Here is a 27,472-nt window from a genome sequence, read left to right as displayed (position 1 = left end):
TTAGCCTTTCTGCTAGCCCGCAGCGTATCCATCCATCTGCTCACACTCCCTGAGGTCAAGTCCTGCACGTGTCCTATAAGCATCTCCCACAACAGAGCAAACAGAAGCCTTCTTGACTAACGAGGGAGCTTGGGGCGATTTTTTTCAGGAGATGTGTACTTAGGCTTACCACCTCAGTGTGAGGGCTGGCACTCAGTTACAGACTTTGTGTACCAGAAGAGAGGGAGAGGAAGGCAGGCAGTAGCCACCCCGAAAATGTGTTCAGAGGAAGGCATCCTGCAGGGCCAGCAACATGGGTTAGACACATGCCTGGTAATCTCCAGCCGTCGTGCCCAGCGTAGCTGCAGGACACCAATTTAGGGAAGGCTGATCCTCCAGGTTAGATCAGGAGAATCACAAGTGGAAAATTTGCTTTAACTGTTTGTTAATTGTTTTTACTTTGGGCTGTGTAGCTTCATTAGGCTTTTTAATGCGCGCTTTCTCCCTCTCTTTCATGTGCACTGGAAAGCCTTGCTAGCTGGGAAAGGGCTCTGCTGACTTCCCCCCTTCTCTGTTTTAGCACTTGGTGAGTGAGTGGTTAAGTGAGAAGAACGAGAAGCCAGGAAAACCGGTAGAAAGCCTCTCAGAGCAGCCCTTGCGCATAACAACTGACCCAGAGGTCTTGGCTACCCAGCTGAATTCTTTACCAGGGCTCACCTTCAGCCCACACGTATACACCACTCCTAAGCACTATATCCGTTTCACATCACCATTCCTTTCTGAAAAACGGCGGAGAAAAGAACCGATGGAAAGCATTCTTGGCTCCTGTAAGAAGGTAATGTATCCACTAATGTATGGTTAGTTTTAAAACAGAACATAAAAGAATAATGATAATTCAACTGTCTGGTTTAGGAAGTAGCAAGTAATTCCTGATGAAAATCCTTTTCAGTAGTAGCACCAAATCAGTTGTCATTTCATCATTGGGCATAGACCTTGTTATTTTCTCAAGCTGATTAAATCTATTTTGTTCCCTGTTTTGAGCTCCCGATTATTCATATTTTGTCCTAATAATAACTTAATAGTTTAAAAACTACTTTCATGTAAGGTGAGCTTTACATGTCCCTTGGTGGCATCATCATCAACAACAACACTATTTTGCAGCGTTGGTTAAAGCAAGCTCTGGAAGAAGAAAACTCGGTTGTCGGTTTTTTTATTTCCTCGCCTCATGAAAGATCTGGAAGTCCTGCAGTCAACGGTGAAAGTAGAAGTCCCTTATTGCTGACTGACAGCTGCTGCTTGCCAGGTGACGTTGGTGATTTCTAAAATGCGCTTCCCTGTTTTCAGATGTTCAGGGCCGTGGTGGCTTATGGTTTCCAGACCACCAGTTGAGAGCATCTGTTTCTCAGATGCCCATTTAGCATTGCACTAAGTTGATGGGGAGAGGCTTTTCCACCCCCCATGGTATGTATCCATTTTAGCTTCAACTTCTGAAGCCAGAGAAGACCTCTTGCCACATGAATTCATTTTAAATGGTGGAGCATAGTCAGCAAATGTTTAAATCAGCCACAAGTGTTAATTTCTTTAAAACTAAAACTGTTTGTTTTGTGGTTGGTTACTAGTTCACAAACCTGTTCTAATCACAAATTGGATGAAAGTGGTTACGTTTCTGTACAACAAAGAAAAATGACTTAATTGGGCCCCTGCTTTTTCTCCCCATGTTGACATACAGACCTCACAACACCACTAAAGAAGCGAAGGCTCTATCAGCTGTTGGAGTCTGCCTATTCAGAAACCTCAACTCCGACTCCTTCTCCATACGCCACGCCAACCCATGCTGATCTCTCTGCCTCAGACCCATTATTGCTTGCTACTCCTCCTAGAATAAAAGCAGAAGATGAAACCTGTAGGAATGGTTATAAGCCTATTTATTCAGCTGTTACTTCGGTGATTCCGTGCGTACATGGAAACGCAGTGCACTTTGAGGTGAGCCTTTATACGCTGTGTTTTTCTTGCTTGTCAGATAAAGCTACAAGGGTAGCTAGTTATCTCGGGGGGAATCCGCTTGGACCATAAAGAATAAAGCTATAATCAGTAGCCACTGTTGCCTCTAGAACTGAAGGAAGCATGCTTCTGCATAGCCTTTCCTAGGGAGCCAGAGTGGGCCTCGGCCCCCGTGCCCTGGTTTTAGGTTCTCTCTTCACACTTGGTCAGCCTCTGCAAGACAGTCGATGGTGAACTAAGTAATAGGTAGCTTTACATGATTGATGAGAAATTATTCCCATTTGTTTTTATTTTATTTTCAAGAATCATCAGAATTGTTTGGTACTGCAATTTTTAAACAATCCTAATTTTTTTGCTGCAGAATATTTCTTCACCTGAAAGTTCCCCAGAAGTTAAGAGGCGAACATTTAATCAAGAGGTAAGAAGTTTGTGCAGGAAGTTTTATCTGGTCTGCTTTGCAGATCTTTCTCTACACTGGATATTGTTGGGATGTATTGTTCAGGGAGGGCCTGCAGGAATGCATGTTTGCAGGGAGGAGAGCTTAGGTGCAGTCTGCAGATGAGAAGGAAGAACTATGTGAAATCCTGGTGAGCCACTGTGTCCCAGATTCCCAGTTTCTCAAGGTAAGCCGGATTTTCCTTTCAAAAAGAATGTTGAGATAATGTGCATTCCAGGTCTAACATACTAAATTAAAATAAACCAACTTACAAGTAATCAGGTGTGACAAAGTGCTCAAACAATGTTGTTTTATAATGGCAATCATAGTCATGAATAAAGGAATTAATTTGATGTCTTTTTTTCTCTAAACAGTTTTGCCCCAATAAAATTAATTGGATATCTAATGGGTACCATAACTTTTGTTATTCTTCCAGGATTGGCTTTTAGTTTTTAGGAACGTGTATACCCACCAGATATGATTCAAGGTTGTTTCAGTAAAAAGCAGTGTAAAAAGAGAACAATTGGAATATTAAAAATAAAAATAAAGAATAACATGAAAGAACTAAGAGAGGTTTAAAAAAACCCTAGGGGTATCTATATGAACACACCTGTAATCGTAAGGAGAAATCCACACATTTTATACATCTGCAGTGAATAGTTCTACAAGTTGGCTTTAAAGGTGAATACACCAAAAATTAACTATAGATTAAAAATTAATTATCAGAATAGTTACCACAGAGATATTTTTTATTCAGGCTGTCATTTTATACCATTTCCCAAACACTGTCACCTTCCCGATCTTTTCTGAATAGGGATACGAACAGTCGTCCTCATCAATGCTAGCACTCAATCCTTTCAGAAATTCCAGTCTTACAGAAATGTGCCTGCAGGAGATAAAGACAATTGGGTATTCTAGCCCACGGAGTCGGACCGATGGCCCCCGGCAGTGCTCGGGAGAAAAGGAAACAGCCTCAGAGCTCCAGCTGGGACTTGAAGCAATTGAGCAAAGCGCACCGCATAAAACACTGGACACTCCCTGCCACCACAGGACTGATGCAAACAGCCAACTGGAAACTGCTCATTGTGGACGGGGAACGGTTTATCCAACCTGGATAAAAAGTCCCGACAGGACAGGTGTAAATTTCTCTATGAATTCTAATTTGAGGGACTTAACTCCTTCACACCAGTTAGAAGTAGGAGGTGGATTCCGAATAAATGAGTCAAAGTGCCTGATTCCAGATGATGCTAGAGGCATGTTTGTGGAAACCCCAGTTTTTTGTACTTCTGAAGATGGACTCACAGCTAGCTTTGGAAGGACTGCCAATAATGACAACATGATGGACGGAAATTGCACACCCCAGAATCCTCCACAAAAGAAAAAGGTTACCAACTTAAGTATAACTTGCCCTTTTTGAAACGTTACCATATGTTCTTAAGACTTTTGAAAGGTTTGAGTGTAGGCACCCACTAGTAAACTGAACTGCTTTGTAAAATCAATTTATGAACTAGCAATATTGAAATTTCATTTCAGTATTGGAAGCAAATACTTATGCACACTTCAACTGTACCATTTTATAGCTATCCAGTCAGTTATTATCTATTACAGGGGCGGATAAATAATGTTAATGAAATAAAACAGACAGTTTATGGGCTAGTTGAAGCCTGATAGTCTACAGCATTATTCCCCCTGGGGCAGGTTAGTTTGAAGTAGGCTTGTGGGGGGAATATCCATAACATATTAGGGTTGGCACTACCTTGCTTTTAGCTTATCTGGAAATTGGCCCCCTTGTCTGGTAATTTCGTTGATTTGTCTGTGGAAAATCAGGCATAAGTCAGGCAGCTTATTGAAGATAAAAGATTCAGAGCTGCCAATATTTAATCTCAACTGGTAAAGCACAAGCTCTAGAGTATACTCCCCCTTATATTACTTAGTGATTTTGAAGCATTTACTAAATGTAGCTACTTGAATACTTTGAATGCAAATTTTGAATCAAGACTGGAAATAGCTCTCAGCTATTTAGAATATCCTTATTTGACTGGATTAGACTCTTTGGTAGCCAAGAGAAGATTTATTAATTAAATTAATGGGTGCTTTTTATTGGAACAAACAGTTTAAAAGCTGCTTCTGAGGGCTGGAATAGCACGGGCTTGGTTATGAGAACCAACAGCAGGGCTCTGTTCAAGTCAAGCTGTGTTTTGTGCAGAAGAAACATTGCATTTGATCCCACTATCTTAATGGATTATCATAGGTGGATCATTATAAGCAGAAACTATTAGTCCTGCATTAATAAAAAGTCAGGGTAATACAGATATGCCAAATATTTTTAAACTAACTTTTGCTGTTGAGTGCTTTAAAATAACAGTGATCAAATTGACATATTATTCAGATGGTCATTTATAGAATAGAGAACACAAAATCAGGAAAACAGCTTTGTATAATGATTGTTCCAAAAAACTGACCCAGACCGTTCTGGTGACAGAGCCACGTGTCACTGTCTTTTCAAGATAGTAGACATGTTACAGCGCTGCGCAAAAGAGTTTGGGGGGGGGAAATCTGTGCTGTAATGCTTTAGGTTAGAGAAATAATACTTTCCTTTCCACTCCTTTCTTAGGTGTCACTTCTAGAATACCGTAAGAGGCAGCGAGAAGCCAGAAAAAGTGGCTCTAAGGCAGAGAGTTTTTCTCTTCTGAGCATATCCCCTCATGCTGCTGGGGGAGGAAACAACAGTGCTGCTGCTGATGGCTATAACAGTAGTGAAAATGGGGAGCAACTGGAGAGGGAACACACCGCTAGCCTCCCCTTGTCTTTGCCAGCCACTGATTATAGTGCCATTTCTGAAGAAACTGAAAACTCTTCTTCCTTGAAAGATGGTTCGGGTGAAAAGAGCGATCCAGAGGTTCAGTGGTAAGCTCTTTTTTCAATTACCACCGAGTAGTTGCTAGCATTGCGAAATAGGTTGTGGATAATGCTAGTGGCTAAGCCTTCAGACTAGGGTGAAGCTCTTTTTCCAGTTGACTGATCTGTGGGTGTATCGGTTTGACAAACGTAAGAGTAATATAAAGGGTCTGAATATAAATTGAACAGGCTTTTGGAGCTGCTGGATGGTACAGCCTTTCAGGTCGTCTTATCCATGTAATTCACGCAGGCAAGCAAATAAATACAGAAAACCACATACGGTGCCAGTAGAGGATAGCTAGTTGCCAGGCTTCCCAAAAACCTTTTGGCGGAAATTCCCAGGCCCACAACTCAGTGTGTGTAGTTCGGCTGGCTGCCAGGTTTGAGCATGTGTAGTAGGTGAGAATCTCTTTGTGTACTGGGCTGGAGCCATATGAAATAACCGACTGCCCTCTGAGAGTGAGAGTGCAAGGATCTCTTATACCCCAGGGCAGTTCAGACGCATTGGTGCTGCTTCCTGCTCACTTTGGCGGACCCTGCCCTGCCCTCCAAACTAAGTAGCTGCTTATAAGACACGTCTTTGCCTGGGGAACTGCCGGCTCCTGGCGTAACTCTCACACCACCTTTCACTCTGTTCTCCACCTCTTCCCTGCTGTGTATCTGGAGGGACTAGATACTTCTTTCCTCGTGGCTCTGAACAGCAGCAGGAAGGGAACTGTTGCTCCTTCAAGACCTACATGATTTTGGAATTCATTACTCCCCGATTCTTAGCAGCAGAAGGGAGTGTTTTGCCCCTTCAAGTGGAGTTGTGAACCCCTTGCCATTTCAGAACCTTGCTGAACTCCTTCATCACAACTATACAGCAGGAAGGGAAGCTCTTTCCCTGCCCCCCACCTCCATTTCTTTAGCTAGAGCTGGTATGACTCTCCCTTTCCAAATTCTATTTCAAGTAGTGCAGCCCCTCTGCTCCCCTCCTTGGTCGTCCCATCCTCTTGCTTCCCCACCTCTCCTCCTACTCTGAATTGCTGGCAACTGCAGATACTTTATTATGAGACTGACAGCTGGGCTGACCTGAGAGGACTAAATGGAAGTGGCGAAGGGGGCAGGATGTACGCACATACTTTCCTGCCACCGAGGAACATTTGAAGCCTGGGCTGTCCTTCCAATGAATTTCATACTTAAGCGTATCCCGCTTGCACCAAAAATCAAGAATGCATTCTACCTCAAATTCTTCCCTCTGCTGAGGACCAAGATATGCCAGGGGCAAGGAGGGTGTTTTTAAACTGGAACAGAATGGTGGAAAACTGGGTGTTTCTTTAGTGCAGTCACACGGTGTAGCCAAAATGCTGCAGGATTGATTCCTGGCAGGGAATGGTCCAACACGCTTTGCACCCAACTTCTTAGATGGCCAGGTGGACAGGAGAAACTTGTTAAAGAACCAAGTATGACCTCCAACCATGGTAGTGGGGTTTTCCTGATGATGACTGTCAGCTGAGCATTTATACGTCTTAGCTGTGGAAGCCCACTTAAAAGAACTGAGGAATTGGTGGTGTGGTCAGCACTGCAAAATTAGAATTTATGGTGAAGATTGGCAAAGCCTCCCAAACGTAATTTCTGATCATGAAAGGGAGCTCCCAAAAGAAAAAGAATTCTACTTTGGTTGGATCCATCTGAATTCCTGAACAGGAAATATGGTATCCCAAATAGTTTAAAGCAGGTGTTCAACGAGGCATTTCTCCAGCCTAAAATAGAGGCCTTAGTCATGAAGACGTTGAAATCCATGTACCGGGTAGTCATTGCGGGCCAGAATCTTCAAAGTAGATCAGCAAATGATCTAAATAAACTCTGAAGAACTTGTTCCGGAAAACCATGAAAAATAATAGTTACACACGTTTGGAAGACTGATGAGCTGCTAGTTAATCCAAAAGCATTAGCATGTATGCCATTAGCACCTCTTGTGCCAACGAAGTTACTTAAATATTCACGATTCTGTTTCATGTGAATTAGATTGCAAGTCCCCCTAAAGTCCATCTTGGTAAAGACTTGGGCCTTCTGTGACTGTCTGGGAGTTTTGAAATGATGGGAAGAAAATAGAGATTCCCAGTAGGGGTTCAGAAGTTGGTAATCCTGGACTATCCATACAGAGCCATTTTTTTCTAGATTTTTTTTTAAAAAGGTACACTGGTGGGGGGAGAGATCAGGCCTTTCTGTAAGTTCTCATCCTAAATTTCTTTAGGTGGGCTAACTGCATGTGATACTAGGTAGTGGTGCTTAGCTGGAATTTGGGTTCCAGACAGGGCTGATGTGGGGGATAATCTGTAATTTTTGCAACCTAAGCACAGAGATTAGCCATCAAAATCTCAACTGTGACGGGAGGTTGAATAGGCTGAGAGCATTTTTGCATGTAGATGATTCCATGAAGTACAGTTCAAACCCACGACCTCTTCTTACAGCGTTACAGTGAACTCTTTGCTGTGCGTTTCATGGCCTTAAAACCGCGTAGTAGTTGAACCTGTATAACTGTGCACTGGAAACTTGTAGCTCTTGGCTTAACTCTCACACTACTCATGACTTGCACTGGAAAAGTTTACTCCCACTAAAAAAGAAAATAGCTATAACTATTACAACATTTTGCATGTTCCTTAATTTCATTGAAATAAAGGACTTTTGAGTTGAGAAGTAATACGTTAATAGTAGGCTAAAAAGCTAAAAGCGTGGATTGGTTTATACACTAATAGTTCTGAATCCAACAGGCTGTTTCTGTTGAAGATACACATTGCAGTGTGCTTAACTAGATAGCTAGCCATGCTGGCATTTCTTTGTAGCACCAACCGTAGGAGTGTGCAAAACGTTCCACACGTGAACTGTTCTGTCAACAAAATAGTTGGCTTTTAGGTGGCCCATTTCTGAACTGAATGAAAGATGTGGTTAGATGTTTTTTTTCCCCCGACACAGACCAAAATAGGGCTGTTGTAGTTTGATTATGGGCTGACGTACACTTGTTCTGGCTGGAAGTGTTTTGAGTCTTCCATTCTGTTTCAGCTATTAGGAATTATTTTGGTCCTACATTTGAGATGGCAGCACTAGGCAACCCATGTTACCAACTATCAGCAAAACACTTTCTCTCAAGCAGAGCAAGATACCTGTGCTGTGGTTGAAGCAGCTGTAGAGTGGCAAGTGACAGGGTGATCTAAAGGCATGAGACAATTAGGTGTACTGTTCCGCTGATAGGATTTTTAATTCAGTATACTGTATTGGAAGATGTTGGATACCAACACTACCTCTATCTGGTTGCTGTTGACTAGTCTGGCATTACTTCGTTGTATCACCAATCCAGAATGAATCAAGAACCTTCTGTGAGCAGCAGAGCCCAGTATTTAGATTCCCTGGGTAAGCATGGCAAGGAACTTCCTGGCTGAGGGCAGCTAAATTTCAACCATGGCTTCATGGTCAGGGACAGTTTGTCTAACATACAAAGGGCAACCTATCAGAGGCAGTTTGTTTCCATCAGCCTCATTGCTCACAGGCTGGGTGTGATTGTGCAGAAATGTCTTAGTCCGCAAGAAGCCAGCACCAGAATCATTCTAGTTGCTCCAAGATTGTCTTCGCTGCTGTATGGTCACTGGCTATTTCACCGAAGGCAGATGGTAACACCAGAGTCAAGTTCCACCTATTCTAGTACCTGATTCCTCAGAACATTCCCACCCTGTAGAACTCTTCCAGCTATAGCAGCAAGGGCCTCTGTTTTGGTATGGGGCTCTCTTTGGCAAACCCTGTGTGCCAGCCTTACCTTGGAACAGTATGGTTAGCACATGCCAGGGCAGAAAGACATTGTCTGGTGGCTCCAACAGTACCAGAGGGAAGTGAAGGAATGAACCTGCTCCATTTTTTGGTAAACAGTGCCAAGGTCTGGCCAGCAGCATTATCTCTTGCCCACCAACCCACACCATTAGGGAGGTGGTGTTCTCTAGGGCAGAGACATGGGATCACCCCATCACTCTCATCTGGATGCTGACTTGTGGAAGCAACTCACCTTACTTAAAATGAGTCCTTCTTGCTGGACTGGCCTACCCTGCCAGTGGTGGGGGACCTGGGGCTACTCATTTATGTGTCGCGCTGCAGATTGCACCAGAGTGTAAAAATCCATGTGGCTCACCTCACTGTCCTGTTCAGGTCCTGAGCAACCACAGAGACTCCACAGGAATTTTACCTAGCTCCTGCCCCACATGAGTTGCCGTGGGATTCATCTGCCGTTGCTCTCGTGGCCTCTCACGTATCCATCCCACTGTTTCCCATGAGGGGAACATCCAGCAGAACGTCCAGATACAGAGTTTTTTTGGGGGGTTGAAACCAAAAAACTCCAGCTTCTCAGGGTGTAGAATAATCCCATGCCTTTGCATTTTCCTTAATCATTATAGTATAGATATTGCAAAATAGTAATTTGTAAGGTACCAAAATGTTTTGGACCACTTAGATAGCAAGAGAGCCGAATTAAAGTTGCCTTAATATTTGTTATTAAGAAGCAAATGCAAGTTAGAATTTATTTTTCTTTTAAAGGACTGCTTCAACCTCAGTGGAGCAAGTGAGAGAACGAAGTTATCAGCGAGCTTTGCTGCTTAGTGATCACAGGAAAGACAAGGATTCTGGTAAGAGATCACTTAGTTGTTCCTGACGATAACACTCGCCCCTTTTGTAGCAGCTCCCTGCTTCTGGTGGTCTGTTTCAACTTGTGGCAACTGTTCACCACAAAAACTGTTTACTGTATCTAAGCACAGTGATTTGGGCTTCTAGCCGTTCTGGTTACAAAAGTTTAATCTATCCCCCCATAAAAGTGTCCAGACCCAGGAAGATGTCTATTTATAGACTTGTTTATTCCAGAAACTGATGCTGAAAATCCTGAGCCTACAAGTGAATGTCCATCCCCAGATACACCTCTGAAGACGTGCAAGAGTCCTCTAAAACTGAGCAAGGTACATTTTTACACAGCATGGTCATGTTTCCTGTAGGCGGACGGACAGACAGACAGACAGATAGCTTGAATTTTATATATGCGTATCTATCTTCTGAATTCAATTAGAATTCAGATGTACGGTTTTCATACAGTATAATTTCAAATGCCAAATGCTGTAGACAAAAAAGGAGATCTGTGATACCCTGTTAGTCTGAATCCCTAGAGACATTTGAAAGGCTAAGATGGGGGAAAGAATGCTGGATTAGAGGTGCTTTATTCGTTCAACAGAGCAGTTTTAAACAGCGCCAATATCAAATTTGAGGTTATAATTCTGTACATTTTTGAACTGCAGAAGTTTTTCATCAAATAAAGTTTACAGATAGTGATTCTACCAATACAAATCGCCATATCTAAAGTAGGAACAACAGTACTAAGTAATTGCACAGGATTGTTTCAAGACTGGTTAGAGAGTTCTTAAGCTAGTGCATTATTTGAAGTACAACAGAATCTAGCTGTTTTCAAGTAAGATTTCAAAATGTGTTTGTTTTTGAAATGAGACTGAAGCCATTATCCTAGTAATGCCAGGTATTGAAACAGGTGTACTATACCAATTAAATACTGCCTTAATTGATTTGCTTTTTAAGGTATCAGATAGATACATTGATATAAAGGTGCCTTGACACTTGCTAGTTCACTGCTGCAAAACAGCAGTTGCGTGACATTTTGGGCTGCAGCTAGTTCTTGAAAAAGTTGACAAATGATAAACGATGTCTTAAAATGCAAGTAATGCTATGACTTCTTCCAGAAGTTTTGATTATTTTTATCAATCACACAAGGTATCTCACAGAACAAGAATATTGTTTCTGCTATTTCATGGCGCTTGAAATTTTAAAGATGGTACAATTGTTTGGAGGCAAATCAGTACATCTTGTGTGAAGAAATGCTGTTCTTTGTGGTCCTTGTTCATGAGCCTACACAGAACAATATTTTTATCCAGAATAAATGTGATTTAGACAATAGACAGGCACTTACACTTCTTTCTCTTGATGTAGACTTCTTCACCAAATCCTGTAATTCCTGTTCAATCACTTGGAAAAACACCCACAAAACAGGATTCCCAGTGGGAGAGTGCAGGAGACACTCCAGGGCCTGAGAACACAACTCACCCCAAACCAGACCAGCAACAGAAACCGCTTTCCAACAATGTTGAAGCACTTTCAAAAACCCATCAGGCCCAGCCCCACCTGCGCAGCACAGCTGATCAGCTCTCACAGAAGCTGCCTTCTGCACCACTGAAGCTACCTTGCCCCACTTCACCTCATGTAGAAAATCCTCCAAAGTCATCTACCCCACTCACCCCTGTACAGCATGGCTACCTGTCACCAAAGCCTCATTCTCAGCAATTAGGATCACCATACAGACCTCATCATCCTCAGTCTCCTCAAGTGGGAACACCTCAGAGAGACTCTCACAGAAGTTTTTATGCTGCCACCCAAAACCTTCAGCCTAGTGCCCAGCAGCAGAGCACTGGAACATTGTTTTCCCAGACGTCTTCAGTATCTTACAATCAGTTTCACCAACAAAATTTGAACACGGCCGCCCCGCCTCCCCCTCCCCCTCCCCCCCCTTCCTCAACGTACTATCAAAACCAGCAACCCCCCTCAGGAAACTTTCAGAATTACAATCAGTTAAAAAGTAGCATCCCACCCCAACAAACTGTATTTCCCTCTGGACCAAATCAGGCCCTTGCTGGCACTACATGTCAGCAGCCAGTTTCAGGGCACCATGTAAACAGCGGGCATTTTTTGCCATCTCAAAACCCCAGTATTCACCATCAGACTCCCGTAGTTGGTGCGCCCCCGCCCCCGCCCCCACCCGCTGCTCCAGCACCACACCTCGTGCAGCAGCAGAGTACGCACCAGCAGCATGCAGTGGCCCACGGGGTCAGTCCAGTGCACGCAGTTGCTGTGGCTGCCAGTTCACACATCCATTCTCAAGCTGCCAGTCATCACCTGCCGCCGCCGCCACCGCCTCCTGGTCCCCTTCCTCACCACCTTCCTACTCATCCCACAACAGGTCATCAAGGTTTGCAAGCACAACACCAGCACGTAGTAAGTTCAGCGCCACCCCCGCCACCCCCACCGCCACCCTCCAGCGTGTTAAGCTCCAGTCATCACACAGCATCGGCACAAGGATTGCATCATCCACCTCATCAAGGGCCCTCCCTTTTTCCTTCGAGTGCTCATTCAGCGGGGTCGACTTACCCATCACAGCCTCCGCATCACACACCTTTGGGATCCGGACCTCAGCATCAGCCGACTGGAACGGGACCTCACTGTCCACTCCCAGGCCAGGGTTCTCATATCCAGCCTCAAGGACCAACCAGTATTCCAACCCCTACAGCTTCAGGGTTCTGTCCTCATCCTGGCTCTGTTTCCCTTCCTCACGGTGTGCAAGGACCTCAGCAGGCATCTCCGGTGCCTGGGCAAATACCTATTCACAGAGCACAGGTGCCGCCAACGTTTCAAAACAATTATCATGGTTCAGGGTGGCATTAAAATGGACCCCTTGCTTCTAAACATTTTAAAAATGTTCTGTAAAAACTGTATATTTCATATGTACCTGTTCAAGGTACTTTTTAAAGCTTGTACATTATACTTTGTATAAAAGCAAACACCAGTGCGCGCGTGCTTTCATTGTATTCTTTCCAGTTTTGCTTTTAAAAATCCCTAAAACTGTGCGGTTAAGCCAGTATTAGGCATTTTTTTATTTTGTACATGAACATTCCAGCTGTTTGTTCTGGCAGTAGGTTTGTTGCTGCATAACTTTAAATTTTATTGTTGCAGTTAAATTCATTTAGTGAATGTTTTCTATATTTACTTTTTATACATATGTAATTAAAAAAAGTACACAGCTAAGTGACGGCACTAACAGATTTTTCATCTGTCAACAGTTTTTGTGTGCATATAGGTAGAAGATGCAATACAGATTTTTATAGTTTGGTGTGGACATGGCTCTTTTATTTTCAATACTTATTTTCCGACATTGTAATTTAATGTATAGATTGTTTCTAATGTCTCTGACAAGTGCTGTAAATACTGTTTCTTTTGCGTGTAAAACTGCTTAATGCTTCTCATTTGATATAGTATTGTACATACAAGTCTTTTGCAAAAGCGTGTGATCTTTGTGGAAGTAGTACAGTATATGAACTTTAATTTTTTAATATACTGTCACATTGCAGCACTGGTTGGGCATTTTAATTCATGTTAATAAATCACAATTATGTCAGTTTTAACCATCTGTTCTGCTAATTTGCTGTTTTGAGAAAACGTACGTTGAAACGATAGCAATAGAATGGTGTTGCTAGTGAGTCATGGTACCTCGGCTGTTCCCGCGGGGAATGGAGTCGTTCAGCAGACTAACCTTGGACAAAGGACACGTGTGTTCATTGAGTGAAGCAAATGCGAACACGGAACCGGTTAGTCTCTTAATCCACAGTACTCTGAAGAAATTAACATCTGGCAGTCATTTGTCCAATATAACAATGCTGTCTTGAGGGAAATGTTAAGTGTGCTATTTATCAAGTGACATTCTTAAATGCCTGTCGCTACTCCCGCTACATAATAAACGCATCACAGCTCCAGATGAGACTTGGTCTCTCGAGCCTTTGCTGGACTACAGCTCCCAGAGCATGATCCACATCTGGGGAGCACAAGGATGGGAAAGGCTCTTTGAGGCTGGAATAGCTGGGTGGATATAACAATGTTATATATTCTACCTCCAGGCTACAGACCTTGCCTGTGTTGTTGGCCCTGATAAAACTGGTGGTAGAAGAGGAGAACAAAGTACATTGCGGCAACATAAACTTTAGCCAGTTACTACAATTTAAACTTCTGTGAACTATAGCCCATTCCAGCCTTGAGAGTTTACACCATAATGAGCATACCGTAATTTCATACCATGATATGCTGAGTGGGAAGTATCTCGTTCCTGGATAGGAAGAGAGGTTTACATGAAGTAGGATTTCTTCTTGCCTGCTTCAGCAGTTAGATGAACACGATAAAGGATTTCTCAATTAAGCAGGTTGTTTAAGTGGGATTAATTTCTTTTAATGTTACATGAGGTGGTGCCATGTGCGCACACATCGCAGGGCTTCAGAGAGAGGCATAAAAAACCTGATAAGCAAAGCTGTCACTGGGGAACATGCAGGGTCAAGCAGCAGCTCACCTTTTTAAAAAATTGCTAGGTAGGGTCTTTGCTGGGTCATGTAACCAACGTCAAATTGAGATCCAGCAGCAACTTTAACAATGTTTAGTGTATTCCTGTGTATGACTTCATGGAAATGTACACTGCCTCAGTCAGATGTAAAATCACCCCCTTTTCCATATATTACAGAAATAGAATGCAACGGTGTTAACCTTGGCAGGTTGAAGATGTGTGGACTTCAACGCCCAGAACTTGCCAGCCAGAATGGTTGGCTGGGGCATTCTGGGAGTTAAAGTCCTCACATCTTCAACCTGCCAAAGTTGAGAAACACTGGAATACAGTGTTCAAATAATAATGGGAGTTAAGCTATGCTAACCAATGCAACCTCCTCCATAATCCTGTTTTGCATCCCCTTCCACCATATTACCCCAACTGGGAGATTTTAGTGAAGGGCAGGGAAGTCACCACCCAGGAACTCTGCTCCCTTCCTGTGCTGGGATTTGCATACTGCCATAGCCAATCAGGGCAAGGCGTTACAATATGATCTCCTATTGATTAGGTTCTTTGCAAGGCTGTTAACTCATAATGGATAGAGAACGCAAGACTGTTAACCTGAAGTTATATGCATCCTTCACGGTGGGGTTGGTCTACAGCAGTGTTTCTCAGCCTTGGCAACTTTAAGATGTGTGGACTTCAACTCCCAGAATTCCTCAGCCAGCATATGCTGGCTGGGGAATTCTGGGAGTTGAAGTCCACACATCTTAAAAGTTGCCAAGGCTGAGAAACACTGGTCCAAAGCAATTTATGATACATAGTTTTTAGAAATGTGGTTTGTACTGATAGTCCTTTATGGTCTCTGCCTAGTTCCACCCACAGAGCCTACCCATAATCTATGTGTGTGACTGCACAACAGATTTCTTGAAGTTACAAATAAGCTTTCTATCTCCTAGCGCCACATTTGCTGCAAATGAATTAACTCAAATAAGCCTTCTGGAATTTTGATCTCGGCATACAAATATATAGCAAGGCTGGTATCTCTTTATGAGTTGCTCTGCTTTAGGTGTTTTTTTTTTTAATATTTGAAAATAAAAAGGCAAGCCCTTCTGCAGCAACTGCCATTTGATGATTTTTCTAACAAACATTGAGCAAGTAACCCATTTGCATTTGCCACTACCAAAACAATCCAGGGAGCAGTACAATTCTGGAAAAAAAAAAAACAACCACTTTAATTAAGACAACTGCAAGCACCTCAAACAGTTAATTATAGTTACAACATGGGGGATCATCTCACAATCTAGGTATTGCAAAGGCATGTGAATAAGTTTAAGATGGACAAAGTGGCACCATAATTAATGTGTAAAACCAGAAATAAATTTACATTCATTCCCACTGACTTTTAAAAGAGGCTAAAAGACACCTCCGTATTTTACATTCTAAAATCTGTATTGCCTAGGAGTTCTCTTTTAGAATCTACTCGCTTTTTTCTTTTAATACAAAAACACCTAACTTTTGTGTGCAACTTACAAAGGAAGATTAGTTCCTCAGTATGTCAATCATGGGAAAAAATAAGCTAGTGCAATTTGTTTCTGAAACATGTAAAGCTATGAATGGAAGGTGCATGATCTTTCATTTTAATGTAAGGGTTGTATCATTCCTGCTTTTTTTTCCCCTCCACTAACAGAGCTACCTTTTTGTCATCAACAGTTAACAATCCTGCACAAAACTGCTTCCAAGGCTTTCTTTAAATTCTGAAGCCTAACATAGCCACTATTCCTACGAAAAAGGAGTGCTCTCTTGCTATGCCATCACCTCGCAACTGGAAAGTAAATGACACCTTATTAAAGTCACCCAAAAATATATTTTTACTCTTCAAACGCTTCAGTCTTCCTTTAAAGTGCCTCCTGGAGAATGAAATCTTAGAAATCAAGAGCCACTTCCTTCCAAAATCCAGTAAGATTAGCGGTACAGAAAGGGAACTTTATGCAACTCCCAAAGCAAATCCACTACATGCAATTTGTACACTAAAGTCACTTTCAATTTAGTAGCTTTACTCTGAAATTTGTGCCCCATCCCATCTTTAATGGAAATAAACATTTACAGGGTGCATTTACAGACACTATTTTACAAGAACAATGTCCCTTTGCTTGAAGATAGAATTGTACATTTCCAAATTCTGACTTGATAATGTCTCACACTTGTAAATTATATAATATTCAGCTAAAATATTTTCCATAAATAGTTACAAACCTGCCAAAACACATAAAGGGGAGAATAAAGGAGATTTTGTTCAAAAAGTTGATGTCTGAATTCCACACAACACAAGAAACAATGCTTAAAGACACATAGTAAGTGTTTTTCTGGAGACAGTCAGTAGAACTACTAGCTGAAGACAAAAAAAGACAATTCTCCTCCTCCTCCTCCTCTCCTCCTCCTCCTCCCAAGAACACAGTGCACGAAAAAGCAAAATGTCAAACAGTACCTCAAAGTAAAATAAAGGTCTGGGGTTGAAGCCAGCTCATTTACGATCCTGTTAAGGGCATTTATGACAGTCACCATTTAAGTTTGATGTATGGGAAAGTGGGTGCTGGCCTAACATTAGATCCAAGGCCTCTGCTAAGAATTCAGCCAAGGGTGCCGAAGGCATTCACCAGCTGCGGCTCGCTTTTCAGGAACCATTTCTAGCATCGGAATCAGGAAATCGGTAAACTCTGCAGCATCTTCCTGAGGCCAACCATATTTCTCTACTAGAACATCAAATAGGCTCCACGGTTTCAGTTTGGTAATGTGCCGAAGTTCTCCTGCATTTATTAAAAGGTGGAGGAAGAAGTATTAGTTCTATGTGCATTAAGGTTTTATCAGATTCTTTTGGGTTTGAGTTTAGAAAGCAGCTGTATGCAAATATATTCTAATCACACACACAAAAATCCTCATGTTTCATGGCGTTTATTCAAAGGCTTGCAAGAAAGAAGCTCACACAACATGTTTATTTGAGGCTTTCAGACATCCCACATTTTGCCAACACGCTGTGAGACTTATACCTCCCCTAAATTGTAAAGTAAAATTTCAAAAGCATCGTATATGGAACTGGACTGATCATTCTGAGTATCAAATGGAAAATTAAAATTAGAATCTAAAGTGCTGAGCATGTAATTAGGAGGGCCTTATAATATAAAATCAATGTAATAATATCGTTTGGTACAAATACAGTAAACACTGAAGCTTATAAGGGCAAAGCTCTCAACAGTCATGCACTTAAAATATGTTTCATCCCCACTCTCATTTAAGCATAATTTACAAATCTGCATAGGACTATGAAGCTGCCCAGAGTCATTATACACGAGATGGGCAGTAGAGAAATTTAATAATAATAAAAAATAAAGAATACTTCCTACAGGTAGTCCTTGCTTAACAACCACAATTGGGACCAGAATTTTGGTTGCTAAGTGAAGCAGTCATTAAGCAAATCTGACCCAATTTTACAATCTTTCTGTGGTGGTCGTTAAGCAAATTACCACAGGCATTAAAGAACCATGTGGTCATTAAGTGAATCAAGTGGTTCCCCATTGATTTTGCTTGCCAGACGCTGGCTGGGAAGGTCAAAAATGGCAATCACATGACCACAGGATGCTGCGACAGTCATAAATGCAAACTGGTTGCCAAGCACCCAAATCATGATCATGTGACTGGGAGGAATGTTGCAACGGTCATAAGTGTGAGGACCAGTTCTAAGTCGTTTTTCCCAGTACCATTGTCTGAACCATCACTAAACAAATGGCTAAGCAAGGACTACCTGTATTACACAGACAAGAATCACGACCTCAATGAACTTTTCAGGACACTAAATCTGCAAACTTCTGCTACTTACTACTCTGCAATTAAGGACGCAATCATGTGTATGCTTGGTTCAGAGTCAACGCTACAGCCATGCTTTTTTGGAAAAGACATAGGTTGACTTAGCTGTAAGCTACCCAGCTAGCCAGACTTTCACCGGCATTCCAAAAACTAATTCACATTAGGGCCACGGTATGCAAAACAGCACTTCCCAAATACTTCTGAGTTCAGTTTCTATCAGTCCTAGTTGGCACGGCTAACGGCAATGGCTTGTAGAAGATACATCTCAAGATATCTGGAGGACACACACTGATTACCCTTGTGCTTAAGTATGCCTTTCTCTTTTGAGAAAACGAGAGTACCCTACAATTCTGAAAAGAGGGGAACAACCATCTTCCAACTCTATCTAGAATAGTATAAAAACTCCTGATACCAAAAGGGTAGGATTCCATAGCAGTGTGAAACTTTTAACTGTATGCCCTATCGCTTCTTGCACTCTTCTCTTTCAACGGACACCACGGAAGTCAGATCTTCTTGACCCTCCAGACTTCCAGCCACTCTGCTCCAGTAAAAGAATCTGGCCCTGAGTCAAAGCAGTTCGAAGAGGAAATACTCCAAATGCATACATCCCAGGGAACAAAGGGCATCCAATTTCAAGAAATTCAGACTAAAATAAGGCAAGCCACAAGGGGGCAGTGCAGGACTAGAAATTTATCTTCAATGCACTTTTTTCATCTTTTGGTCTACTGATTTTACAATAGCAAAACACTAGGAGCCAAGGACAGTATTACTACTCACAATTCTAGCGTTAACAGCACATTCTTTTTCTAATCCGCCTTTTCTAATACAGGGAAACCTTTTCACAGCAGGAGGGGAAAATGCACTGATTGCCTGAATTTGGCTCATTTCCACGGTTAACATCACCAAAGAGATCCTTTGGGTCAGTTTGTATGTATCCTTTGCAGGATTACATCATTGCAGAAACCCCAAAATTAATAATTTGCATAATGCCATTACACTACTGCTATAAACAAATACAAATCGCATCCTCTGCCTCAAAAACTGACCTCATGTGCATAATAAACACTGCTACTTATTTATTTCTGCCCCACCATAATTAAAATGAGTCTTGGCAGCTTAGATAGAATATAAATAGAAACAATTAAAACATTCTCGGTTACATTTGAAATGCACCAGAACTTATCACAATCAATAAAACCAACCATCACCCAAAAGGAGCCCCAAAATTAAAGCAATACAAGTGAAGGTGAAAGATGGCATTGGAAAGAAGCGGAGGGGAAGGCCCCCCAAAACACATGGGTCATCAACAATTTCCAAAACATCAGCAAGGAGGGAGCTAGTCTGATCTCCACCAGTAGGCTGTACCCAGCGCTGGCCCTGCTGTGAAAAACCAGCGCCTTCTGAACCTTCTGGAAATGAGGGATTTGCAGCAGTTTCTCCCTTGTCGTTGTTCTAATTGGTTGGGCTGATGCTGGTTGGCGAAGGCGGTTCCGCGGATATCTGCGTGCCAAGCCTTGTTTTGGTGGATCTCAGGGCCACAGACTTGGCATGCAACACACTGGTAAAACCCAGTTTCACTGAATTTGTTCTGCTGTTTTAAGCTACCCTCCCCTTAAGAGATTTGGTTCAGGGGAGAAACAGGCCTACTCATAACATGCAGAGTTTATTCTTAAGTTAGTAAAGGTAAAGGTTTCCCTTGACGTAAAGTCCAGTCGTGTCCGACTCTAGGGGGCGGTGCTCATCTCCGTTTCAAAGCCTTGGAGCCGGCGTTGTCCATAGGACACTTCCGGGTCATGTGGCCAGCATGACTCACGGAACGCCATTACCTTCCCGCCGAAGCGGTACCAATTAATCTACTCACATTTGCATGTTTTCGAACTGCTTGGTGTGCAGGAGCTGGGACGAGCAACGGGAGCTCACCCCGCCGCGCGGTTTCGAACCGCCGACCTTCCGATCGACAGCTCAGCGGTTTAACCCGCAGCGCCACCGCGTCCCTCATTCTTAAGTTAAATGGGTCTAAAGAATGAAGATTTATCTTTTGGGCTTTTTGTGATGATACAAGACTTTGAATGGACTTCCTGGCTGCTCCTGGGTGCCATCTTCACCAGCCACATTGCTGCCGAGCCTTTTATAGGGGCACTCCAGTTACAGACAGCAGCTGAACATGAAAGGGAGAGGAGGACGACGAATCTGCCCAGTTGCTTCACGGCTGAGGGCCATCAGGAGGCAGAACAAAATCTGGGCATGGAGGGAAACTGGCAATAGTGGGGAGGAGATCCCCCCCACATTGTAACCCATCTCTCTAGAGCAGTGTTTCTCAACCTTGGCAGCTTGAAGATGTGTGGACTTCAACTCCCAGAATTCCCCAGCCCACAATTCTGGGAGTTGAAGTCCACACATCTTCAAGCTGCCAAGGTTGAGAAACACAGCTCTAGATACTTAAAAAGGAGGGGAGAGGGAGTAAAGCAATTGGTCAGGAATGAGCTGTTATACGTACTGCAGCATTTAAGAAACAAAACTATACATTCAGAAGGCCCTAAATCAGTGGTTCTCAACCTTGGCAACTTTAAGATACTGGCTGGGGAATTCTGGGAGTTGAGGTCCACACATCTTAAAGTTGCCAAGGTTGAGAAACACTGCCCTAAATGACATCTTGCCTCGTCTGTGGCTCACAAGATGGCCTCAGACCAATCTTAACTTTTCCAACCACAGTTCCTTGATCTGCTTCCTTGTCAGCAGTAGATCTCCTGGTCTACTTTCAAATGTTATTTGTAAATTTTGATCAGGGATTTCTTTGAACATATGATGGTAAAGGCAAAGGTTTCCCTTGACATTAAGTCCAGTCGTGTCCGACTCTAGGGGACGGTGCTCATCTCCGTTTCAAAGCCGAAGAGCCGGCGTTTGTCCGTAGACACTTCCGTGGTCATGTGGCTGGCAGGACTAAACGGAACGCCATTACCTGCCTGCCGAAGCGGTACCTATTAATCTACTCACATTGGCATGTTTTCGAACTGCTAGGTTGGCAGGAGGAACATATGATAACCATGGGATAATTGTATAACAACCATTTGTGATAATGCTGATCCTCATTAGTAGAAATTCACTATGGTCTTAGAATTAAGATGGTCACAATATATGAAAATCTCTGCCTGAATTCTCACAGGACCCCTCACTTTCCTATTTGCAGCAATCCTTCTGTGCAGCTGCAGAACATATAGCAAAGTGTTCCCCATTGGAGGGAGATGGGCGGTGGTATAAATTTAAATAATAAATAAATAAAGTAATTTGTGTACAGATCAACCTTGGGAGGAAAAAGCAGGAAAAAAAAATCAAGCCAGCCAGTTACCAAAGCGAATTGCAGATAGAACCATTTGCTAATTCAACAGAAAAAAATATGATGCGCGCCATGGGGAAGCACCATCGGGGAGAGAAAGAAAGCAGGACAAAGGAAGTAGAACCTCGGAAAGGGGGGAATAGTGCAAGTTCTAAGAGAGCAATTTAATTTCTCCATCTCGAAGTTTAATGCTGAGACTCTCTTGGCAAAGATTACAGTCCAACAGCAACTGATTTGGTCCACCTCCTGTTGAACTGACTGAGAGCACAGAGGTGCTTTTAAGGACTTATCATTCATATTACATACATTTCTAGGAACTATTGCTAGTGAGTTTCTGTGAATCCACTTGCATTATAAACCAAGAGAAGAAGGGGGAGAGGGAAAATGCCCTCACAATTGTTCACATCCACTCTAAAACCATTTTAGACAGCTGGTGAGTTATTGTGCTTAAAGTGTTGGGACAGGAGTGGGAAGACCCACATTCCAGTCCACCTTGTCACCGAAGCTCCTTGGGTGACTTTGGGCCAGTCATTCACTCTCAGCCCAACCTAACCCACAAGGTGGCTGTAACATGGAAATACTGGAGGAAGGAGTACAATATATGCTGTCTTAAGCTCCTGGAGAAAAAGTCAAGTATAAACGTAAAAATAAATGAATACAACAGCCCCTTTCCTGCTTTACCCATCACCTTTTCTTGATTAGCAAGATAGTTAATCAAGTCATATGTTTTACAAAATGAACTCTGAGCTTTCAAATGGTTTGAGTTCAGTTAAGTAAAGCAGAACAAGAGATGTTGCATTCTGGCAATATAAGCCATCCCTTGACTATTTAGCTGTATAAATACCTTTAAGCAAATTTATTTTATCTACCTTTCTCAGGACAGCAAGAACAACAAAGATGAGATGTGGACAACCCAAACACATCCCCTGCAGCCCAGTTATACTCGGCACCTGCACAAGGAGGACCCTTTTGAAGCTAACTAGTACTACCCTCCTTGCAATCAGAATTATCCTTGGTTGCGGGCAGAGACTTGCATCACTCTCCATTCAATATCCATTTGCCTCTCAGCTGCAGAGGTAGCACGGCCCGGTTCTGCTCATATGAGCAGAAAGGACCGAGGCAGCTGGTGTCGACACAGCTCATCAATCTTTCTAACGGTGTTTCAGGAAAGGATGAGATGTCGCTGGTACCAACTTCTCTAACAGTGATATAATTCTACTTTTAACCTTTAATCTGTTGTTTTAGAGCCTTCCTCTTTCTTCTGACCTGTGCTTCGAAGACTTGTTATCTAAGTAATTTTTTAAAGAAGAACTGGTGTATCTTAATTTTTCCCCCCCCAAAGTCGGAAGATTAAGATCCTCACCAATAAGCAATAGACAAGGACTACTGAGTACAGACATTTTTCTGCTTAGAGGGTACCACTTCATTTCTTTGAAGCACAACACTAGAGCATTCTCGTTTACTACAAGTAAGGAAAGATATAATGTCCAGGTATTTAAAAAAAAAAAATTAAATTCATTGTGCACAGGTTCTGTAACATGTTTTAAAAACAATCCAAAATAAAATTAAAAAATGCTTCATCACTCATAATGATGAGCCATTTGTTGGACAGAGCTACTGTTTATATTAGGGGTTCAGAAATACCGTTACCTTTTTTGGTGAAAAACTCCTTGGAATATTTTCCCAACATAGCGTATTTTCGAGGGATTTTTCCCAGCAGTTCAATGATCAAAGCTATGTGATCTGCATTGGAAAACATTTCCAGCAAAACAGAAACATACAACAGTTTAATCAATACACCGCATGCACACACTGACATTGGCCCGGTACAGACAGAAATAGATGTTCTTGACAATCCTATTAAATATGGGGATGCGAACTTTGCTTGCAGGGTAATTTAGAAAAGCCATTCAAATCAGGGGGCAATGCCACTGTTTGTGACAGCGAAGCACCAAATCCTTCACAACTTTTGGCCTAAAAACAGAGGCTGCTCGCCTCATTTTGGACATGCATTTGGGGGCCCTAGGCTGCAGGCAGCAATTCGCAGTCCACTTCTGTCTGCATCACGGTGCCTTTCAAAAAGAAGAGGGACTACCTCTGCGATTGAAGAATTCCCGAGAATATTTTCCAGACAGAGCAAAGTGCCTTGGGATATTGCCTAGTAGCTCTATGATGTGTGCTATGTGGTCTATGAAGGAGAGAAAAAAGGACATAGGAATGGGAAGGGCAGGGAAAGGATGGGATAAAAGAAGAGGGGAAAAATGGAATTAGTTTAAAAATCCAAAGAAGTTCCCAACACAACAATGCTTGCAGAAAACCCATGCAGAGGTTTCTAAGACCAGCAGAGTTCTGGTATCGTTAGCAGCACTTAAAAAGGAAAGCAAAATAGGTGAAGCTGTTACACCACTGCAAAGGACATTTCAAGCAAACAAGCATGGAAAATGGACAGGTTCACAGATGGAAGCAGGAGTTACATCATTTAGTAATGACCGTATTTACCCAAAAGGAAGACAAGCCTGAATTTAAGACTAATACCCGAGGAGAAATCCTGGCAGCGGCCACCTTCTTCACCATGTCAACTTACTTTTCCAATGCCAGCTGGAATTAATCCCTGAGATTCCCCTTCCCATAAATATGTGCATGTGACACATTTATACATATGTACACATATATGTGGGTGGGTGTTTGTATCTACAGACACATACATGCCAGAAGCCACACTCCACAAATGTGCAGAGCAGGATAAAAAATAAGTTTATATTAACTGAACCAAAGGTATGAAAAACATTTCAAAAAAATTTTTTTTAGCTTGAAATGGCTATTTTACAAGGTAGCTGCGAACTACCTTCGCAGAAAGAATGCTGATGCTGTTCCAACCTTGGTAGAAGATGTTTCACGTTTTTCCACAGCATCTTCTATCCTTTTCAGTGAATTTAAGATGATGAATGCTACCACCACTGCCCAAATTCACAGGTAATCGGTAGGGGTATAAAATCTGCCTATCAGGTAAATACGGTCCGTGTCCCAAGCTGGGGGTTCAGCACTCTAAATATCTCGCTGTGTCACGAGATGCACCCCACACGGTGTCAGGTTTTGTATCCAAGCTGCACTGCGTCACTGTTTCCACACACAGATGCAGATCTTACAAGACTGGAGAGCAATCCTTTCAAGTCTTAGGGAGGAAGCATATGTCTGCACAAGGGAGTGGCTACAGTTAGTGATGGGATTTTAAAGAGGGGGGAAAATGTGGTGTTCATATTCTGAAATGAAACTGTTTTCATGATCTGTCCCTTCATATTCCCTGAAGTTACAGAGGTTCAAAGCACTATCTAGGTATTTAAAAGATACATACCCTCATCTCTGGAATAGTCTTCACCAGAATGTGGCTCAAAGAGATAATCTCCAGTTGCCAGCTCAAAGGCCTAGGATTAAATATATATATATATATATATACATACATTTAGAAGTGGACAGATTTTATCTCTCATGAAAGGAATAAATTTAAACAAGTGTTTACATAGCTTTAAAACGCAAATAAAAATATTTCTATAGCTACTGAATGCTTACATGAAGATCAAAGTTAGATTTCTAGATTGGGATTTAAAACAAGCTTAACAGAAAATCTGAACATACCACAGTGTTTGGGTCTGCCCAGCATGAGTTCCAACTGTGATTATGCCATATCACAAGACCGGTCTTAAAATCTTCCTAGAGCAGTGATTCTCAACCTTGGCAACTTGAAGATGTGTAGACTTCAACTCCCAGAATTCCCCAGCCTGACTGCTGGCTGGAGGATTCTGGGAGTTGAAATCCACACATCTTCAAGTTGCATAGGTAGGTAGGTAGGTATGTAGGTAGGTATTTATTTGATTTTTAATTACAAAAAGGAGAGAAGGAAAAAAACACATAAAAATGTGCTGTAACAAAAAAGGGCAAATACAACAAAGGAAAAAAGCATGATAATATGTTGTTATAAGTAAACAATTATAATTCTATATATGCTTATCTAATGCAAATATTATTCAAGTATGTATGTATTTCTAATACATATATATGACTCATGTTTTTGTTGTTTTTTTTAACCTACTGCATTTTGTGTAAACAAGTCCCATATTTCAATGTATTTGTCCATACAAAGTTTACATCTACAGGCAATCCGCTCATAAGCAGCAAGTACAGTCAGTTCTTCAATCCACTGAATAAATGGGCCATATTTTTATTTTTCCAATACCGCAATATCAGTCTTCTGGCCATAGTAAGGGCATGGAGAATCCATTTACACTGTCTGGTTGTCAGGTTCCATGTACTAGGTATATAGTTCAAAAGAATATTATCTTCTGAAAATTTTAGCTTTTGTCACACAATCATATTAATAAAATCTACTACTTTCTCCCAAAGCTTGGTAAGTATATGACACTGTAGAAGCCCATGTTTTAAAGAAGCCAAGGTTGAGAAATACTGCACTAGGGGATACTTTTTAAAAAGCACCCAAATCCTTTTGAACCAGGCTGGGCAGATCCTTTGGATTTTAGCTCTAGTGTTTTCTATTCAGAATCCAGGATAGTCAGGCTAGGAAAGGGCCACAGACTGAGATCCTAAACCAGAAGGGGTTTTTTTTGGTGGGGGGGGAATAAGAGAGGATATAAAGAGAAACATGGTGCAATAAAAATATGGACTAAGTTCCAGGAGAAAATGTAGCATGGAAAGGAGCAGCATAAAAATTCTGCGTTCTTTGTAGCTGCTTCTCATACCTTTGCCACTTAAAAAAATCTGGGAGATGAGATGGACTTGTAGCAGGGACTAAACTTAATAATTACACAAGGCCTGAAGAATATTGTTTTTTCCTACACTGTTCTTTGTGATATATTATTATTATTATTATTATTATTATTATTATTATTATTATTATTTTAACTATGAAGCTTGGCCTCAGCTAAAGCCCTGTAAATAGCACATACTCATCATACAAAGCAAGAAGCCAACAGCTCTTCAGATAAATTGTTATCTCCTTTGTTAGGACCACTTTCCAAACTGAGAAAAGCTTGAGGAGAACTGTCCTCTTCACACAAAGAAGCCAATGTTGTCAAGTAGGTTTTTTTCCCCTCCCTCTGGGAATTATCCACACATGACTGTACCTAAGCTACAATGACTACCTGAGCAGATACAGTGAAAGGCTGAAACACTTCAGGAAAAAAATAGTTTCCCTGCTGGGCTTACAATTTCAAACTGAAAAGGATACCAAACTTATGGAAATGTGTGGCAATGAATAAGCTTTTCATTTAAGGATAAAAGAAACAAGCAAAAAAGTTAATGTTAGGGAGAATTGGTCACTATATATTGAATGCAATATATTTAGCATTCTTCTGTATTTCAAGACTGAATGAACTTTTAGGCATTTGTCCTTATTTTCTGTATGATTGTTGCAAAAACTGTATTCACTTAAAGTAAAATCAGAAGACAAAACCAATTAAGAGAAGGTGATTACCCATATTTATTTTGTATTATTATATTCCCAGGCAGATAAATTAGCTATCAGATACTAGTTCTTCATTGGCTAAAAAACTGCAGTGGTCTCCTGGCACTTCTGTGTCTAGTAACGTCACCATGAATGCAGAGATGAAAATGTGTGTTCTCTTATTCACGAGAAAGTCTATGACAAAATACATGAATTCACTATGTAGCTGCACCCTCCCTTCGATGGGTCATCCTGAAAAATGATTCTTCCCACTGGCAAAATGGAACGGAATTATACATTCCCGTTTTTCTTAAATGCCGCTTGTCTTAATTGTAGGGTGGGGTACTTCTCCTAAGCTAT

General features: G+C 41.8%; 2 protein-coding genes across 14 annotated transcripts in view; one reads left to right on the top strand and one right to left on the bottom strand.

Moving 5' to 3' along the window:
* Window positions 1–12,939, top strand: part of KMT2E (lysine methyltransferase 2E (inactive)) — a 54,865-nt gene extending 41,926 nt beyond the window's left edge. For all 9 annotated transcript variants that reach the window (XM_063308025.1, XM_063308027.1, XM_063308023.1 and 6 more), the window contains 9 exons: window positions 560–814; window positions 1,141–1,282; window positions 1,709–1,962; window positions 2,342–2,398; window positions 3,231–3,800; window positions 5,031–5,323; window positions 9,872–9,960; window positions 10,193–10,284; window positions 11,318–12,939. In XM_063308025.1, the coding sequence (XP_063164095.1) occupies window positions 560–814; window positions 1,141–1,282; window positions 1,709–1,962; window positions 2,342–2,398; window positions 3,231–3,800; window positions 5,031–5,323; window positions 9,872–9,960; window positions 10,193–10,284; window positions 11,318–12,823 (3,258 nt within the window). In that variant the 3' untranslated portion in view covers window positions 12,824–12,939. The remainder of the gene's footprint in view (window positions 1–559; window positions 815–1,140; window positions 1,283–1,708; window positions 1,963–2,341; window positions 2,399–3,230; window positions 3,801–5,030; window positions 5,324–9,871; window positions 9,961–10,192; window positions 10,285–11,317) is intronic.
* A 2,739-nt stretch (window positions 12,940–15,678) lies between these two features.
* The window catches only part of SRPK2 (SRSF protein kinase 2), a 113,845-nt gene continuing 102,051 nt past the window's right edge, over window positions 15,679–27,472 (bottom strand). For 2 of the 5 annotated variants that reach the window (XM_063308015.1, XM_063308016.1), the window contains 4 exons: window positions 25,010–25,079; window positions 23,753–23,845; window positions 23,308–23,400; window positions 15,679–17,269 (listed from right to left, as the gene is read on the bottom strand). In XM_063308015.1, coding sequence (XP_063164085.1) covers window positions 17,085–17,269; window positions 23,308–23,400; window positions 23,753–23,845; window positions 25,010–25,079 — 441 coding nt within the window. In that variant the 3' untranslated portion in view covers window positions 15,679–17,084. Of the gene's footprint in view, window positions 17,270–22,493; window positions 22,608–23,307; window positions 23,401–23,752; window positions 23,846–25,009; window positions 25,080–27,472 lie in introns of those variants that run through there. The other 3 variants (XM_063308019.1, XM_063308017.1, XM_063308018.1) reach the window with 3 other exon arrangements.

Source organism: Candoia aspera, chromosome 7, assembly GCF_035149785.1.
Source record: "Candoia aspera isolate rCanAsp1 chromosome 7, rCanAsp1.hap2, whole genome shotgun sequence".
In the NCBI taxonomy this organism is placed as follows: domain Eukaryota; kingdom Metazoa; phylum Chordata; class Lepidosauria; order Squamata; family Boidae; genus Candoia; species Candoia aspera.
This window is presented reverse-complemented; position numbering and strand designations above follow the sequence as displayed.